Source organism: Vidua macroura, unplaced genomic scaffold (assembly GCF_024509145.1).
Source record: "Vidua macroura isolate BioBank_ID:100142 unplaced genomic scaffold, ASM2450914v1 whyUn_scaffold_135, whole genome shotgun sequence".
In the NCBI taxonomy this organism is placed as follows: Eukaryota; Metazoa; Chordata; class Aves; order Passeriformes; family Viduidae; genus Vidua; species Vidua macroura.
The window spans coordinates 186543-205740 of NW_026530552.1; the positions used below are offsets into that span (position 1 = coordinate 186543).

The 19198-nt window shown below is 53.4% G+C and overlaps 1 protein-coding gene across 1 annotated transcript; it reads right to left on the reverse strand.

Annotated features, from left to right (window-relative positions):
- Positions 1–4843: 4843 nt before the first annotated feature.
- Positions 4844–17662, reverse strand: TRIM35 (tripartite motif containing 35). Its single transcript, XM_053969211.1, has 7 exons — positions 17341–17662; positions 13231–13672; positions 10461–10556; positions 7374–7604; positions 7205–7227; positions 6794–6915; positions 4844–5599 (listed from the first exon to the last, which is right to left on the reverse strand). The coding sequence occupies exons 1-7, from the start codon at positions 17424–17426 to the stop codon at positions 5040–5042; spliced, it is 1560 nt and encodes a 519-aa protein (XP_053825186.1). The 5' UTR covers positions 17427–17662; the 3' UTR covers positions 4844–5039.
- Between the last annotated feature and the right edge of the window lie 1536 nt (positions 17663–19198).

Sequence of the window (19198 nt, forward strand, 5' to 3'; positions counted from 1 at the left end):
GGGAGGTGTCGGGGTCGGAACGGGGCGGGATTTGCGCTCCTTCCCACCCAAACCTTTCCCTTTCCACGATTCCTGTCCCTGGGAATTCCGGCGGTTTCCAGAATTCCCGGAAAACCTCCCCGGGAAGCTCCCGCATCCCCCAAAAATCCCCCCCAAAAATCCCCCAAACCCCCCCCCAAATCCTTGGGATGCTCCGGGAACCGGGAGGGAGGGGAGGGGCGGGGCAAAGGCGCGGTGTCGGGCGCTGATTGGTCAGAAATGACATCATCGGTGTTAGGCGGCCAATGGGAAGGCGCCGTTTATGGAGGCCCCGCCCCGAATCCTCGGAGAGCTCCAGGGGGATCCCGGGAATGGGGCGGGAATTGTGGGGGAAAAAATTCCCAAAATAAAAATAAAATATGGGAAAAATAAAAATAAAAATGGGATTGGGGGGATGCGGGAAAAATATGGGGGAAATTAATGAAAATAAATGTGAAATAAAATTTAAAACGGATGTCAAAAAATTGAAATAAATGGAAAATAAATGCAAAAATAAATTGAAATAAATGGAAAATAAATGCAAAAATAAATTGAAATAAATTGAAAATAAATGCAAAATAAATACGGAATAAATGTAAAATGAATGCAAAAATAAATACGGAATAAATGTAAAATAAATGCAAAAATAAATATAAAAACATTTAAAATGAATGCAAATATAAATCTGGAATAAATATTAAAATAAATGCAAAAATAAATATAAAATACATTTTAAATGAATGCAAATATAAATATGGAATAAATATTAAAATAAATGCAAAAATAAATATAAAATACATTTAAAATGAATGCAAATATAAATACGGAATAAATATTAAAATAAATGCAAAAATAAATATAAAAACATTTAAAATGAATGCAAAAATAAATTTGGAATAAATATTAAAATAAATAAAAAATAAATATAAAAACATTTAAAATGAATGCAAAAATAAATACAGAATAAATATTAAAATAAATCAAAAATAAATATAAAAACATTTAAAATGAATGCAAAAATAAATACAGAATAAATGTTAAAATAAATGCAAAAATAAGTGTAAAATAAATTAAAATTATATGGAATGAATATAAAAGAATATAAATATAAAGCCCCCAAAATGTGACAGAAAAGAAATATAAAAAATTACGAAATAAATTAAAAATAAATGAAAAAATAAATGTTAAGGGAATGAATATTATTGAATAGATATAAATTATTTATATGAAATTTGAAATGCAAAATAATCTATAGAAGAAATATAAAAAGAGAAGCAAATAGTTTATTTAAACACAAATTAATTAAATTTTTTAAATGAAGGTAAAGATTAAAAAATAATGAATGTAAATGTAAAAATAGGAATAGACAAAAAAAATGAAAATTTAAAAAAAAATTTAAAAAAACGGAAAAAATAGTTTTGAAATTAAAGTCAAAATAAGTCAATAAAAATAAAAATTAATTTTTAACGTTTTAGAAATACAACGATTTTAATGTTAAAGTTGAAATAAAATAAAATTTTAAATTTTTAAAAAACCTACCAAGGGACAAAAATGATTTGAAAATTAAAACTTAAAACCTAAACCCAAAATGAAACAAAACCCAAAAAAATAAAAACAAATTTTAAAAAATAGAAATAGAAATAGAAATAGAAATAGAAATAGAAATAGATAGAAAAATAAAAAATAGAAATAGAAATAGAAATAGAAATAAAAATAAAAATAAAAATAAAAATAAAAATAAAAATAAAAATAAAAATAAAAATAGATAGAAAAATAAAAATAAAAATAAAAATAAATAGAAATATAAAAATAAAAACAAAAATAAAAATTAAAATAAAATAAAAAATAGATAGAAAAATAAAAATAAAAATAAAAATAAAAATTTAAAATTAAATTTAAATTTAAATTTAAATAAAAATAAAAATAAAAATAAAATAAAATTAGAAATAAAAAAACTAAAACTAAAACTAAAAGTAAAACTAAAACTAAAAATTTAAATTTAAATAAAAATTTAAATAAAAATAAAATAAAAATAAAATAAAAATAAAAATAAAAATAAAAAATAAAAAAATAGAAATAAAAAATAAAAAAATAAAAAAATAAAAAAAATAAAAATAAAAATAAAAATAAAAATAAAAATAAAAATAAAAATAAAAATAAAAATAAAAATAAAAATAAAAATAAAAATAAAAATAAAAATAAAAATAAAAATAAAAATAAAAATAAAAATAAAAATAAAAATAAAAATGAACGAGACCCTTGCAAGCAAGAATCGGCTTTTTCCCACGTGGAATTCCAGGTTTTGGGATGGGAAAGGTGGAGGGGAACCCCTCGACCCCCACCAGCGTTTCCCCCACATTTATCCTCCAAAATTCCCAGAAAAAAAGGGGGGAAATTCCAGGCCTCTCATTCCCGAGCGCATCCCAACCGTGCCTGAGTTGGTTTCGGGATGCTCGGAATTCTGGGAAGTGCCGGGATTTTGGGGTGATGGGAAATGTTGGGATACGGGACAGGGAGGGCGGATCGGGATGGAGCAGGATTGGGATTGGGATGGGATTGGGATGGGATTGGGATTGGGGTTGGGATTGGGATTGGGGTTGGGATTGGGGCTGGGATGGGATTGGAATTTGGCTGGGATGGGATTGGGATTGGGATTAGAATTGGGGTTGGGGATGGGATTGGAATTGGGATTGGGATTAGAATTGGGGTTGGGGATGGGATTGGAATTGAGATTGAGATTGGGATTGGGATTGGGATTGGGATTGGGATTGGGATTGGGATTGGGGTTGGGTTGGAATTGGGGTTGGGATTGGGATTGGGATGGGATTGGGATGGGATTGGGATTGGGATTGGGGTTGGGATTGGGATTAGGATTGGAATTGGGGCTGGGATTGGGGATGGGATTGGGATTGGGATGGAATTGGGATGAGATTGGGATTGGGGATGGGATTGGGATTGGGGATGGGATTGCAGAATTGGGATGGGATTGCAAAATTGGGGTAGGATTGGGATTGGGATGGGACTGGGATTGGGGATGGGATTGGGATTGGGATTGGGATTGGGATTGGGATGGGATGGGATTGGCATTGGCATTGGCATTGGCATTGGAATTGGGATTGGGACTGGGATTGGGATTGGAGATGGAATTGGGGTGGGATTGGAATTGGGGTTGGGATTGTGGTTGGGATAGGATGGGATTGGAATTGGGATTGGGGTTGGAATTGGCGTTGGGATTGGGGTTGGGATTGGGGTTGGAATTCTGATTGGGATTGGGGTTGGGAGGGGGGATCGGGATGGAGCAAGATTGGGATTGGGATTGGGGATTGGGATTGGGATGGGATTGGGATTGCAATTGCGATTGGGGTGGGACTGGGATTGGGATTAGGGATTGGGATTGAGGTTGGAATTGGGATTGGGGTTGGAATTGGGGTTTGGATTGGGATGGGATTGGGATTGGGGGTAGGATTGTGATTGGGACTGGGATTGGCGTTGGAATTGGGATTGGGGCTGGGATTGGGATTGGGGATGGAATTGGGGTGGGATGGAATGGGATTGGATTTGGGATTGGTATTGGGGCTGGAATTGGGATTGGGGTTGGAATTGGGATGGGATTGGGATTGGGATGGGATTGGAGTTGGGATGGAATTGGGGATGGGATTGGCATTGGAATTGGGATTGGGATGGGATTGGGATGGAATTGGGGTTGGAATTGGGATTGGGGTTGGAACTGGGATTGGGATTGGGATTGGAATTGGGATTGGGGATGGGATTGGGATAGGATGGGGATGGGGATGGGATTGCAGAGTTGGGGTGGGATGGGATTGGGATTGTGATGAAGTAGGATTGGGATTGGGATGAGAGAAGGGATGGAAATGGATTGGGATGGGATTGGGGGTGGGATGGGAATGCAGGGTTGGGGTTGGGATTGATATTGGGATGGAGAAGGATTGGGATTGGGGGTGGGATGGGAATTCAGGATTGGGGTGGGATGGGATTAGGGTTGGGATTGGGGATGGAGCTGGATTGGGATTGGTATTGAGATGGCACGGGATGGGATAATGGGATAATGGGATGGAGGGAGGGAGGGCAGATGGGATTCAGGGATTTGGGATGCTGCAAATCCCTTTTTCCCTCCCTTGCCGTATCCAGGGATACGCCGTGGGAGGATCCCGGCGTCGCCCCCAGCTCCAGCCTCTCCCTTTTGTTTTCCCTCCTCCGGCTCTTGTTCCCGAGGAGATTCCCGAGCAAATGGTGGGAAACCATGGAAACCACCCGCTCCCGTCGGAATCCGGGCAGGAAAAAGGCAGGAATGGCCACCCAGGCCCCTTCCCTTTCCCCACGGAATCACCCAAAATCCCAAGGACTCATCTGGATTCGGGAAAAAAAACGTTTGGACAGGATTAACTCTGGGTTAATCCCGAACTTCCTCCCTTTCCCAACACCGACGACGCATTTCACCGCATTCCCAGAGCTGGGAATTCCAGGGAAAAAAACCCCTCGGAGGGATAAAGCTGTGAGGAAAAGGGTGGAGGAGGTGGGATCCTCCCAGGGGTGTTCCCACTGATGGTTTTCCGTGTGGAGGCACCCCTCGTCCAGACAAATCCCGTGGGATTTTCCCATTCCAAGAGCCGGGATAAGGATCGCCGTTCCCAGCAGGGATTCCTGGATCCCTGAAAACTGCGGGAAAAGCCCCTAAATGGTTTCATTCCTGGTTTGTCAGGGAAATCCCTTCTTCCCAAAGCATTCCCAGTTTGCATCCTCGACGGAGAGGGGCAGGAAAATTCGGGATTTGGGAACAGAACCTCAACATGGGGAGACACACCAATAATATTTCTAATATTTATTGATGTTTATTAACGATAAAAACCTGAGACATTACAAACAAACGTTCCTTTTTATCCCTGCTGATTTTGCTTCTTTTTTTTTTTTTTTTCCTGGAAAAGCTGGAAAAGCACCTGGGAGAGCCCCACCAGGAAAGCTGGAGGAGCACCCGGAGAACCCCACCAGGAGGCAGGAGACGCCTAGGTCGGGACGTCCTCAAGGACACGGACGCGGAGCGGGCAAATCCGGAGCGTCTTGGTGTCGGCGGCCCCCTGGGAATTCCCCACGTAGAAATAGGGGAAGACGACCCCGCCGAACTTCTCGTGGAATGTGTAGATGTGGCTCTGGAGGTCGGCGTCGTAGAAGGACAACTCCCCCTCGGTGCAGTCCAGCTCCACCCGGACCCGCCGGATGTTTCCCAGCGCCGCCTCCGAGCGCACGGCGTTGGACGCCCGGCACTCGTCTTTCCCGTGGAGGTGGTAGATGTACCAGAAGCCGGAGCGGGAATCGTGGTGGAAACTCCAGTGGGAGCCTTTGTGGGGCCGGGACACGCCCACCCTCCAGTTGGTCAGCCCGCCCAGGTCCACCTCCCAGGTGTGGAAGCCTTCGGAGAAGCCGCGGGATCCCAGGATGCAGGGGGCGGAGGTGAAGCGCTCCGGGTTTTCCACGGAGGCTTTGTAGCTGCAGCTGGAGACGCTGGAGAGGTCCTCGGACACGGAGAGCCAGCCGGCGGCCGAGTTGGGATCCAGGCTGAACGGGACTGGCCGGGAAGGGGAATGTTTTATGGGAAGTTGGCAGCCCGGTAGGGATCTGTCCGTCCCTCCATGGAGCCCTCCATGGATCCATCCCTCCATTCATCCATGGATTCATTCATGGATCCATCCATGGATGCATCCATCCATCCATCCTTGGATCCTTCCATGGATCTATCCATCCATTCATGGATTCTTCCATGGATCCATCCCTCGATCCATCCGTCCCTCCATCCATGGATCCATCTGTCCCTCCATTCATGGATCCATCTGTCCCTCCATCCATGGATCCATCTGTCCCTCCATTCATGGATTCAACCCACCATGGATCCTTTCATGGATCCATCCATCCATCCATCCATCCATCATCCATCCATCATCCATCCATCCATCATCCATCCATCCATCATCCATCCATCATCCATCCATCCATCATCCATCCATCCATCATCCATCCATCATCCATCCATCCATCATCCATCATCCATCCATCCATCCATCCATCCATCCATCCATCCATCCATCCATCATCCATCCATCATCCATCCATCCATCATCATCCATCCATCCATCCATCATCCATCCATCCATCCATCCATCCATCACCCATCCATCCATCCATCATCCATCCATCCATCCATCCATCCATCATCCATCCATCCATCCATCATCCATCCATCCATCCATCATCCATCCATCATCCATCATCCATCCATCATCCATCATCCATCCATGGATCCATGGATCCATGGATCCATCCATCATCCATCCATCATCCATCCATCCATCCATCCTTCATCCATCCATCCATCCATCATCCATCCATCCATCATCCATCCATCCATCCATCCATCCATCCATCCATCCATCCATCCATCATCCATCCATCCATCCATCCATCATCCGTCCATCCGTCCATCCATCCATCATCCATCCATCCATCCATCCATCCATCCATCCATCCATCCCTATCCATGGATTTGTCCCTAACCCACATCACCCCTAGGAATCGCACATTCCCAAGTTCCCCTTTTGGTGCCAAAGCCCTTCCCTTGACATCCCTTGACATCCCCAATCCCAGCTCCACATTTCCCATCTTTCCAGACCCCACAACCGCCGTTTTTAGGGAAGAATCCATCTCCACCCTTCCCATCTTTCCACCCCCTTGGAAAACCGCGCTCCGGACGTTCCCGGCTCCTCACCGGCGGTGATGGTGTCCAGCATCTTCTTCCACACGTTGTACTGGAGCGATCCCAGGTACTTGGCCACGTCCAGGAGCATTCCCGAGGGAACGGCTTCCGGTTCCTCGGCCGTGCAGGCGATCCTAGGGCAGGGATCGACCGTGGAGAAGGGATTGGGATGACGCTCCCGGCATCTCCCAAGCTTGTTCTCCCTCGATTCCCACGAAATCTGGGATTTGACGCTTCCCACAAACCCTGAAATTCCGCTTTGTGTCCCCGCCATCCTGCCCGGAGCACCCAGGGGACATCCGGCACCTCCTGGACTTGGAGGGGACACTGGAATTTTCTTGGAGCAGGGACCACAGGAGACCCCATCCAGCCACCGGGAAGCCATTCCCAAATTCCCATGGATACGACGGGACCGGGACCTACCTCCGCTTGCGGTTCTTGTGGGTCTGGAAAAGAAAAGAGAGAGACACCGGGAATGAGATCCCGCCTGCCACCGGAATTCCGGCAGCCGACGGATCACGCAGGGGAGGCGGGATCCGGGCCGGGAGCTGGATCCCGGCGGGAATTACCCGTCAGGAATGTGGGGAATTACCATCAGGAATGTGTAGTCGTCCTGCTTGAGATCGGCCTGGAGCTGCGCGGCCTCGTTGAGCAGGGCCTGGCTGGCCTCCGCCAGCTGCTCCATCTTTCCCTGGATCAGATCCTGCTTCCGCCCCGTCTCCTCCCGGAGCTGCGCCAGCACCGCCTGCTCCTCGTCCCACAGGAACTTGTGCAGCTTCTCGAATTCCCACTTCACCTGCCGCTCCAGCCGCTCCGACTCCGCCTGGGAATGTCGGCGCCTCGCTCCAGGCGGGAATGTCGGCAGCACCCGAATTCCCCGGGGTCCCCGTCCAGGCAGCTCCAGCGCTCAGGGATTCAATGGGACCGCGCTGCCCTCCCCAAATTCCCTTCCCCGCTTCCCAAATTCCCACCGCTCTCCTTTTCAGGGATGGGATCAGGGCTTCACGCCAGCTGCATGTGCAGGATTGGGATCAGGATCAGTCCCACCTCTAAGCACCTGAATTCCTTGGATTCCCTGTTCCCAGAGCTCTGGGATTCCCTGGGATCACTAGGATCACGCTGCCCTTCCCAAATTCCCTTCCCCGCTTCCCAAATTCCCACCGCTCTCCTTTTCCGGGATGGAATCAGCGCTCCACCCACGGCTGCATGTGTAGGATTGGGATTGGGATTGGGATCAATCCCACCTCTGGAGCACCCAAATTCCCTGGATTTCCCCTTCCCAGAGCTCAGGGATTCCCTGGGATCACTGGGATCATGATTCTATAACCAAATTCCCATCCCTGCTTCCCAAATCCCTACTGATCTCCTTTCCAGGATGGGATCAGTGCTCCACCCCCAGCTGCACATACCGGATTGGGATTGGGATCAATCCCACCTCTGGAGCACCCAAATTCCCTGAATTCCCCTTTCCCACAGCTCAGGGATTCCCTGGGATCACTGGGATCATGATTCTATAACCAAATTCCCATCCCCACTTCCCAAATCCCCACCGCTCTCCTTTCCAGGATGGGATCAGCGCTCCACCCCTGGCTGCATGTGTAGGATTGGGATTGGGATTGGGATCAATCTCACCTCTGGAGAACCCAAATTCCCTGGATACCCCCTTCCCAGAGCTCAGGGATTCCCTGGGATCATGCTTCTATTCCCAAATTCCCATCCATGCTTCCCAAATCCCCACTGCTCTCCTTTCCAGGATGGGATCAGTGCTCCAACCCTGGCTGCACATACTGGATTGGGATTGGGATCAATCCCACTTCTAAGCACCCAAATTCCCTGGATTCCCCCTTCCCAGAGCTCAGGGATTCCCTGGGATCACTGGGATCATGATTATATAACCAAATTCCCATCCCCACTTCCCAAATCCCCACCGCTCTCCTTTCCAGGATGGGATCAGTGCTCCACCCCCGGCTGCATGTGCAGGATTGGGATCAGAATTGGGATCAATCTCACCTCAGGAGCACCCAAATTCCCTGAATTCTTCCTTCCCAGAGCTCAGGGATTCCCTGGGATCACTGGGATCATGCTTCTATTCCCAAATTCCCTTCCATGCTTCCCAAATCCCCACTGCTCTCCTTTCCTGGGATGGGATCAGTACTCCACCCCCGGCTGCATGTGTAGGATTGGGATTGGGATTGGGATCAATCCCACCTCTGGAGCACCCAAATTCCCTGGATTCCCCCTTCCCAGAGCTCAGGGATTCCCTGGGATCACTGGGATCATGATTCTATAACCAAATTCCCATCCCCACTTCCCAAATCTCCACAGGTCTCCATTTCCAGGGATGGGATCAGCGCTCCAGCCCTGGCTGCACATAACGGATTGGGATTGGGATCAATCTCACCTCTGGAGAACCCAAATTCCCTGGATACCCCCTTCCCAGAGCTCAGGGATGCCCTGGGATCATGCTTCTATTCCCAAATTCCCATCCATGCTTCCCAAATCCCCACTGCTCTCCTTTCCAGGGATGGGATCAGGGCTTCGCTCCATCTGCATGTGCAGGATTGGGATCAGGATAAGGATCAATCCCACCTCTGGAGCACCCAAATTCCCTGGATTCCCACTTCCCAGAGCTCATGAATTCCCTGGGATCACTGGGAATCCCTGGGATCACGTTGCCCTTCCCAAATTCCCTTCTCCGCTTCCTAAATTCCCATTGCTCTCCTATTCAGGGATGAGATCAGCGTTCCATCCCCAGATGCATGTGTAGGATTGGGATCGGGATTGGGATCAATCCCACCTCTGGAGCACCCAAATTCCCTGGACACCCTCTTCCCACAGCTCAGGGATTCCCTGGGATCACTGGGATCATGCTTCTATTCCCAAATTCCCTTCCCCACTTCCCAAATCCCCACCGCTCTCCTTTTCCGGGATGGGATCAGCGCTCCACCCCTGGTTGCACGTGCAGGATTGGGATTGGGATTGGGATTTGGATCAATCTCACCTCTGGAGCATCCAAATTCCCTGAATTGCCTCTTCCCAGAGCTCAGGGATTCCCTGGGATCACTGGGATCATGATTCTATAACCAAATTCCCATCCCCACTTCCCAAATCCCCACTGCTCTCCTTTCCAGGATGGGATCAGCACTCCCACCCCGGCTGCACATAACGGATTGGGATTGGGATCAATCCCACCTCTGGAGCACCCAAATTCCCTGGATTCCCCCTTCCCAGAGCTCAGGGATTCCCTGGGATCACTGGGATCATGTTTCTATTCCCAAATTCCCATCCCCATGTCCCAAATTTCCCACTGCTCTCCTTTCCCGTGATGGGATCAGCGCTCCACCCCTGGCTGCATGTGCAGGATTGGGATTGGGATTGGGATTGGAATCAATCTCACCTCTGGAGCATCCAAATTCCCTGGATTCCCCCTTCCCAGAGCTCAGGGATTCTCTGGGATCATTGGGATCATGCTTCTATTCCCAAATTCCCATCCCCATGTCCCAAATTTCCCACCGCTCTCCTTTCCCGGGATGGGATCAGGGCTTTGCTCCAGCTGCCTTCCCAACCAGGATCACGATCGGGATCAGGATCAGGGTCGGGATCAGGATTGGGATCAGGATTGGGATCAGGATTGGGATCAGGATTCGGATCAATCCCAACTCCTGGAGGGAACACGCACCTCGTTGTGCCGGAAGATGGATTCGTAGGATCGCCGCACGGTCACGAAATCCTTGGCCTTATCCCGCAGGGAAGCCTCCATGTTCGCCAGCTTGGCCTGCGGGGTGGAGACACCCTCAGGACTCCCCCATTCCCGGGATTTTCAGGGATTTTTCCAGATTAGACACTCCCGGAGCCGGATCCTTGCTCCATCCAACCCTTCCCCTCGGGCAGCCGGGAGGAAGAGGAGCTTTGCTCCATAGGGAATCCTCCTCCCTGCTTTTTAGGGATATCCCAAAAAATATCTGTCTGTCCTGGTGCTGTGAGCAGCCCCGTTCCCATTCCCATTTCCAGGAAGACCGGCCAAGCTTTTCCCGCCACGTTTGAAATCCGGCGGGATGAGTCAGGGCGGCGCCGGCTGTTTTCCAGCGTGTCCTGGCGGCATTCCTGGCTCCTGGCAGCATTCCCAGCTCCTGGCTGCATCCCATCTCCTCCTCCTCCTCCCCCTCAGGCAACCACAGCCCGCCCCTCCTTTCTGCTGGAATTGTGCAACTCCCAAATCCCAACCCCGCTACCAAACCCTGGAATAACCAGCGCGGCAGGATCCAAGCTGGGATCAAGGGAATCACCAAACCACCGGGAATAATCATCCCACTCCCCTTTCCCGCAGGGTGATTATCCGGGATGGCGCCGGATAATTAAAAGGCAGGAGAGCATCCAGCAGCTGCCACATTCCCGCAGGGAAGCGTGGCTGCCTCATCCCAAATCCTGGCAAATTTGGGACGCCTCCAGCTTTTAGGGATGCTTCTCCCTGCCATCCATTCATCCATCCTTGGATCCATCTATAGACCTACGCCTCCATCCATCCATGGATCCATGGATCCATCCATACATCCATCCGTCATCCATCCATCCATCATCCATCCATCATACATCCATCATCCATCCATCCATCATCCATCCATCATCCATCATCCATCCATCCATCATCCATCCATCATCCATCATCCATCCATCCATCCATCCATCCATCAGCCATCCATCCATCAGCCATCCATCCATCCATCCATCCATCCATCCATCCATCCATCATCCATCCATCCATCATCCATCATCCATCCATCCATCATCCATCCATCATCCATCCATCCATCCATCCATCCATCATCCATCCATCCATCCATCCATCATCCATCCATCCATCCATCCATCCATCCATCCATCATCCATCCATCCATCCATCCATCATCCATCCATCCATCATCCATCCATCCATCCATCATCCATCCATCCATCCATCCATCCATCCATCCATCATCCATCCATCCATCATCCATCCATCATCCATCCATCCATCCATCCATCCATCATCCATCCATCATCCATCCATCCATCCATCCATCCATCCATCCATCATCCATCCATCCATCATCCCTCATCCATCCATCCATCCATCCATCCATCATCCATCATCCATCCATCATCCGTCATCCATCCATCCATCCATCATCCATCCATCCATCCATCCATCCATCCATCCATCCATCCATCATCCCTCATCCATCCATCCATCCATCCATCCATCATCCATCATCCATCCATCATCCGTCATCCATCCATCCATCCATCCATCCATCCATCCATCCATCATCCATCCATCCATCCATCCATCATCCATCCATCATCCATCCATCATCCATCCATCATCCATCCATCCATCATCCATCATCCATCCATCATCCGTCATCCATCCATCCATCCATCATCCATCCATCCATCCATCCATCCATCATCCATCATCCATCATCTATCCATCATCCATCCATGCATGCATGCATCCATCCATCCATCCATCCATCCATCATCCATCCATCCATCCATCCATCCATCATCCATCCATCCATCCATCCATCCATCATCCATCCATCCATCCATCCATCCATCCATCCATCATCCATCCATCCATCATCCATCCATCATCCATCATCCAACCATCCATCCATCCATCCATCCATCTCCATCCATCCATCCATCCATCCATCCATCCATCCATCCATCATCCATCCATCCATCATCCCTCATCCATCCATCATCCATCCATCCATCCATCCATCCATCCATCCATCATCCATCCATCCATCATCCATCCATCATCCATCATCCAACCATCCATCCATCCATCCATCCATCTCCATCCATCCATCCATCCATCCATCCATCCATCCATCCATCATCCATCCATCCATCATCCCTCATCCATCCATCCATCCATCCATCCCTCATCCATCCATCCATCCATCCATCCATCATCCATCATCCATCCATCATCCGTCATCCATCCATCCATCCATCCATCCATCCATCCATCCATCCATCCATCATCCATCCATCCATCCATCCATCCATCATCCATCCATCCATCCATCATCCATCCATCATCCATCCATCCATCATCCATCCATCATCCATCCATCCATCCATCCATCCATCATCCATCATCCATCCATCATCCGTCATCCATCCATCCATCATCCATCCATCATCCATCCATCATCCATCCATCCATCATCCATCCATCATCCATCCATCCATCCATCCATCATCCATCCATCCATCATCCATCCATCCATCATCCATCCATCCATCCATCCATCCATCCATTCATGGATCCATCCATTCATGGATCCATCAATCCATCCATCCATCATCCATCCATCCATCCATCATCCATCCATCCATCCATCCATCCATCCATCATCCATCATCCATCCATCATCCATCCAATCCCTCACCCTGAAATCCGCCGCCGCTTCCTGCACCGGCCTCATCTTGTGCCCCTCGTGCTGCCGGGAGCTCTGGCAGGCGAAGCACGCCATCTCCTTGTCCTCCAGGCAGAAGAACTTGGCCTCCTCCTGGTGCAGCGCGCAGGGCGCCGCGCCCCGGCTCTGCCGCTGCCCCTCTTCCTTCAGGATCAGCTCCACCAGGTTCTTCAGCGTGTGGTTGACGCGCAGCTCCTCCAGCGAGGAGCTCTCCTTGCACAGCGGGCACGCGTGCCGCTGGTTCTCCCACGACCTGCTGATGCAGCCCTTGCAGAAGTTGTGCCCGCACGGCAGCGTCACGGCTTCCCGGAAAGGGTCGTAGCAGATGGGACACAGCAACTCCTCCTTGAAGCCCGGCCTGCCGGATGGAGCTGCTGCCGAGCTGCTGGAGCAGGGCTCGCTGCCTTTTTCCATGCTGCGGGGAGGGATTTTATTTTTCGGGGAGAATGGGATTTTTTTTTTTTTTTTTTTTCCCCCCCCCCCTTCCCAGCTGCCCCGACCGGATCAACGGCTCCGCTTCTGATGCAACCGCTCGGTTTCCTGCCGGTGACTCAGCCCGCGCTCCGTCCCGCCCCGCTGACACCGCCCCGGGGCCGCTGCCGGGGGGGTTCCGGCCACCGCGGGGACGGCGGCAAAAGCGGCCGGGACTCCCCCAGCACCGGGGTTGGACCGAGACCCTCGCCCGGGGCGGCTCCGGTGCCCGGTTCTGGATCCCCCCATCCCGGTCCCACAAACTCGGGGCTGCCACTGTGGCCGGTTCTGGGTCCCCCCATCCCGGTCCCACAAACTCGGGGCTGCCACTGTGGCCGGTTCTGGGTCCCCCCATCCCGGTCCCCCAAACTCGGGGCTGCTCCGGTGCCCGGTTCTGGGTCCCCCCATCCCGGTCCCCCAAACTCGGGGCTGCCACTGTGGCCGGTTCTGGATCCCCCCATCCCGGTCCCACAAACTCGGGGCTGCTCCGGTGCCCGGTTCTGGGTCCCCAGATCCCGGTCCCCCAGACTCGGGGTAGTCCCGGTGCCCGGTTCTGGGTCCCCCGATCCCGGTCCCCCAAACTCGGGACAGCCCCGGTGCCCGGTTCTGGGTCCCCCCATCCCGGTCCCCCGAACTCGGGGCAGCCCCGGTGCCCGGTTCTGGGTCCCCCGATCCCGGTCCCCCAAACTCGGGACAGCCCCGGTGCCCGGTTCTGGGTCCTCAGATCCCGGTCCCCCAGACTCGGGGTAGTCCCGGTGCCCGGTTCTGGGTCCCCCCATCCCGGTCCCCCAAACTCGGGGCAGCCCCGGTTCCCGGTTCTGGGTCCCCAGATCCCGGTCCCCCAAACTCGGGGCAGCCCCGGTGCCCGGTTCTGGGTCCCCAGATCCCGGTCCCCCAAACTCGGGGCAGCCCCGGTGCCCGGTTCTGGGTCCCCAGATCCCGGTCCCCCAAACTCGGGACAGCCCCGGTGCCCGGTTCTGGGTCCCCAGATCCCGGTCCCACAAACTCGGGGCTGCTCCGGTGCCCGGTTCTGGATCCCCCCATCCCGGTCCCACAAACTCGGGGCTGCCACTGTGGCCGGTTCTGGGTCCCCCCATCCCGGTCCCCCAAACTCGGGGCTGCTCCGGTGCCCGGTTCTGGATCCCCCCATCCCGGTCCCCCAAACTCGGGGCTGCTCCGGTGCCCGGTTCTGGGTCCCCAGATCTCGGTCCCCCAAACTCGGGGCAGCCCCGGTGCCCGGTTCTGGGTCCCCCGATCCCGGTCCCCCAAACTCGGGACAGCCCCGGTGCCCGGTTCTGGGTCCCCCGATCCCGGTCCCCCAAACTCGGGACAGCCCCGGTGCCCGGTTCTGGGTCCCCCGATCCCGGTCCCCCAAACTCGGGACAGCCCCGGTGCCCGGTTCTGGGTGCCCCAGATCCCGGTCCCCCAAACTCGGGGTCGTCCCGTACCCAGTTCTGGGCCCCCTCGTCCGGGTCCCCCAAACTCGGGGCTGCCACTGTGGCCGGTTCTGGATCCCCCCATCCCGGTCCCCCAGACTCGGGGCAGCCCCGGTGCCCGGTTCTGGGTCCCCACGTCCCGGTCCCCCAAACTCGGGGCAGCCCCGGTGCCCGGTTCTGGGTCCCCAGATCCCGGTCCCCCAGACTCGGGGTAGTCCCGGTGCTCGGTTCTGGGTCCCCCGATCCCGGTCCCCCAAACTCGGGGTAGTCCCGTTGCCCGGTTCTGGATCCCCAGATCCCGGTTTCGGTCCCCCAAACTCGGGGTAGCCCCGTTGCCCGGTTCTGGGTGCCCACGTCCCGGTCCCGGTCCCCTAAATTCGGGGCTGCTCCGGTTCTCGACCCTCGCCCTGGGACCGCCCCGGTCTCCCCAGCTCGGGGCTCCCCCGGTGCCCGGATCCAGCTCCCCCCGCCCTCTCCCAGGGCAGCTCCGGTGCCCGGTTCCGGCCCACATATCCCGGTCCCGGTCCCCTCCTCCGGGGCTGCTCCGGTGACCGGATCCCCCCCCTTTTCTCCCCTGGGACAGTCCCGGTGACCGCAGCTGGACTCTCTGACCGGGACCTGGATTTGGACCCTCACCCCGGGGGTTCTCCCCGGTGCCCGGTCCCCACGGCAGCCCCGGTTCCCCAAATTCGGGCCCGGACCGATGTCCCCCCAACCCGGGGCAGCCCCGGGTGTCCAGACCTCCAATCCCGGGGCTGCTCCTGTGCCGGGACCCCCTCCTTTCCCGGCACCCGCAACCCCGGGGATGCTCCGGTGCCCGGTCCCGGTTCCCAACCCCCCAGCCCACCCCTGGTCCCCCATCCCGGGGCCATTCCGGTGCCGGGTCCCGGTTCCCAACCCCCCAGCCCACCTCTGTCCCCCCCACCCCGGGGCCACTCCGGTGTCCGGTCCCGGTTCCGAATCCCCCGGCCCAGCTCTGTTCCCCCACCCCGGAGCCACTCTGGTGCCCGGTCCCGCTCCCCCACCCCCGGTTCCCCATCACATGTCCACTCCGGTGCCCGGTCCCGCATCCCGGTGCCCGGTTCCCCACCCCCTATCCCCCACCTGGGGCCACTCCGGTGCCCGTTCCCCAATCCCGGTGCCCGCTCCCGGTTCCCAACCCCCGGCCCAGGCTCTGTCCCCCCACCCCGGGGCCACTCCGGTGCCCGGTCCCGCTCCCCCACTCCCGGTCCCCCACCCCAGGGCCACTCCGGTGCCCGGTCCCGCTCCCCCACTCCCGGTCCCCCACCCCGTGGTCACTCCGGTGCCCGGTCCCGCATCCCGGTGCCCGGTTCCCCACCCCCTATCCCCCACCTGGGGCCACTCCGCTGCCCGCTCCCCCAATCCCGGTGCCGAGTCCCGGTTCCCAACCCCCGTCCCAGTTCTGTCCCCCCACCCCAGGGCTACTCCGGTGCCCGGTCCCCCAGTCCCGGTGCCCGCTCCCGGTTCCCAACCCCCGGCCCAGGCTCTGTCCCCCCACCCCGGGGCCACTCCGGTGCCCGCTCCCCCAATCCCGGTGCCCGCTCCCGGTTCCCCACCCCCGGTCCCCACCCCGGGGCCACTCCGGTGCCCGCTCCCCCAATCCCGGTGCCCGCTCCCGGTTCCCCACCCCCGTTCCCCCACCCCGGGGCCACTCCGGTGCCCGGTCCCGGTTCCGATCCCTCAGCCCAGCTGTGTCCCCCACCCCGGGGCCACTCCGGTGCCAGCTCCCCCAATCCCGGTGCCCGCTCCCGGTTCCCCACCCCCGGCCCAGCTCCGTCCCCCATCCCGGGGCCACTCCGGTGCCCACTCCCCCAGTCCCGGTGCCGAGTCCCGGTTCCCAACCCCCGGCCCAGGCTCTGTCCCCCCACCCCGGGGCCACTCCGGTGCCCGCTCCCCCAATCCCGGTGCCGAGTCCCGGTTCCCAACCCCCGGTCCAGCTCCGTCCCCCACCCCGGGGCCACTCCGGTGCCCGCTCCCCCAATCCCGGTGCCCGCTCCCGGTTCCCCACCCCCGGCCCAGCTCCGTCCCCGCACCCCGGCGCCGCTCCACGTGGCACCGCGGAGTCTCCCGGCCCTTCCCGGTGCCGGTGCCGGTTCCGGGGGTGCCGCGGGCCGCGTCCCCGGTACCGGGGGTGGGGTGGGGGGGTGGGTCTCACCTGGCGGATCGGCCCTGGCACCGTTTGCACCGCGCCCTCCTCCGTTGCAGGCGGCGCAGGGGGCCCCGCTCGGCTTCCTGCGACATCCCGGTGTTCCTGATATTCCCGGTGCTCTCGGAGGGCGGAGCGGGATGGGATGAGCTCCGGGGGAGGTTCCCGGTGCTGGCCCGGCCTCTCCCGGCCCGGAGCCGCCCCCAGCCTCGCCGGGTGTGTCCCGGCGGGAATTTTGGGCTGCCGGGATCCCCGAAATTCCAACATGCAGCTCTCCCGTTTCCTTCGGGAATGGCGCTCCCGAGGAATCCCCGGGATTTTTTCCGGGGGGCAGCGCCCACCGGAGCCTTTCCCTGTTTTCTCCTTTCCCAGTTTTTCACCCGCTCCAACATTCCCGGTTTTTTTTTTCACGTTCCTACCCCGGCCCCCAAAATCACGCCCCCTACCTCCCCCCCCCCAAAAAAAAAAAAAATCCCGCCATAGGAAGCGGGAGAAATCCAAAAATTATCCAAGGAAAGCCGAACAACAGGAAAAAAAAAAAAAAAAAAAAAGGAAAATAAAAGAAAAAAAAAAGAGGAAAAAAAAGGAAAAAAGAAGAAAAAGGGAAAAAAAAAAGAAAATTAAAAAAGGGGAAAAGCAGAAAGAAAAGAAAAATAAAAAAGGAAAAAAGAATTAAAAAAAAGAAAAAATAAAAAAAAGAAAAAAGAAAAAAGAAAAAAGAAAAAAGAAAAAAGAAAAAAGAAAAAAGAAAAAAAGAAAAAAGAAAAAAAAAGGGGAAAAAAGAAAAATAAAATGAAAAAAAAAGAAAAAAAAAAGAAAAATAAAAGGAAAAAAAAGATGTTTTTTCCCTGTGGAATGAGAAACCTTTGGAGCCGTGTTTTCCAAAGGCTGGGAGTCCAAGGTTAAAGATAAAAGCGGCTGGGAATCCACGCTGGGAATGAGATTTGATTGCTGGGAACGGGGGGGTGGAGGTTTGGCAGGGATGGGAAAAATCCCTGCTGGAAAAATCTCGGCCTCTGGAGCGGCTCTGGGGCCATCCCGGCCTGGAATTTTGGGAATTAAGGACACGGAAAAGTGATTGGGGTGGGATTTTTGGGAAGAGCCAGAGGGGGGAAAAGGTCTGGGGGAAGCAGGAGGGATGATGGAATTATTTAGGGTGGAAAACCCTCTGGAATCAGAGAATTCCAGGATCCATGCCCCCCCCCCCCCCCCCTCCCCCAAAATCCACAGGGATTTAAAATCCTGCCAGGAATAGGGATTGAAAAGCTTTTCCAGGCAGGAATTCTTTCCAGGTCCTTTCCCACCCATTCCAGCCCTGAGCATTCCATGGGGTTCCTGTGACCCAGGGATCCTTGGAACCGTCAGGGATATTTGGGATTTTGGGAAGGAATTCTTCCCTGGGAAGGTGGGGGGGGGGGCTGGGCTGGAATTCCCAGAGAATTCCCTGGAAGTGTCCAAAGTATTCCTGGGATCGTGGAAGGTGTCGGGGTTGGAATGGGATTTAAGCTTCCATCCCGGAATTTCATGATTCCACACGGCGGATGCCACGGTTTTGTGGCACTTCCCACAATTCCAAGAATTCCCTGGATCATCGGAGTTGGAATGGGATGGGATTTTAGTTTTCATCCCAGAATTCCATGCCTCAGATCCCATGGCTTTGTGACACTTCCAACAATTCCAGGAATTCCCTGGATGGTGTAAGGTGTCAGGGTTGGAATGGGGTGGGATTTAAGCTTCCATCCTGGAATTTGACCATTCCATGCTGCAGATCCCACGGTTTTGTGGCACTTTCCACAATTCCAAGAATTCCCTGGATCATCAGAGTTGGAATGGGATGGGATTTAAGCTTCCATCCCAGAATTCCATG

Bases quoted from the DNA above. Each gene is read 5' to 3' on its own strand.
- TRIM35 (XM_053969211.1), bottom strand. From the start codon at position 17,426: ATGTCGCAGGAAGCCGAGCGGGGCCCCCTGCGCCGCCTGCAACGGAGG. The intron at 6,916-7,204 runs GTAGGTCCCGGT...TCCCTGCCCTAG, and splicing joins CACAAGAACCGCAAGCGGAG to GATCGCCTGCACGGCCGAGG. The intron at 5,600-6,793 runs GTGAGGAGCCGG...CTTCCCGGCCAG, and splicing joins GCTGGACACCATCACCGCCG to TCCCGTTCAGCCTGGATCCC.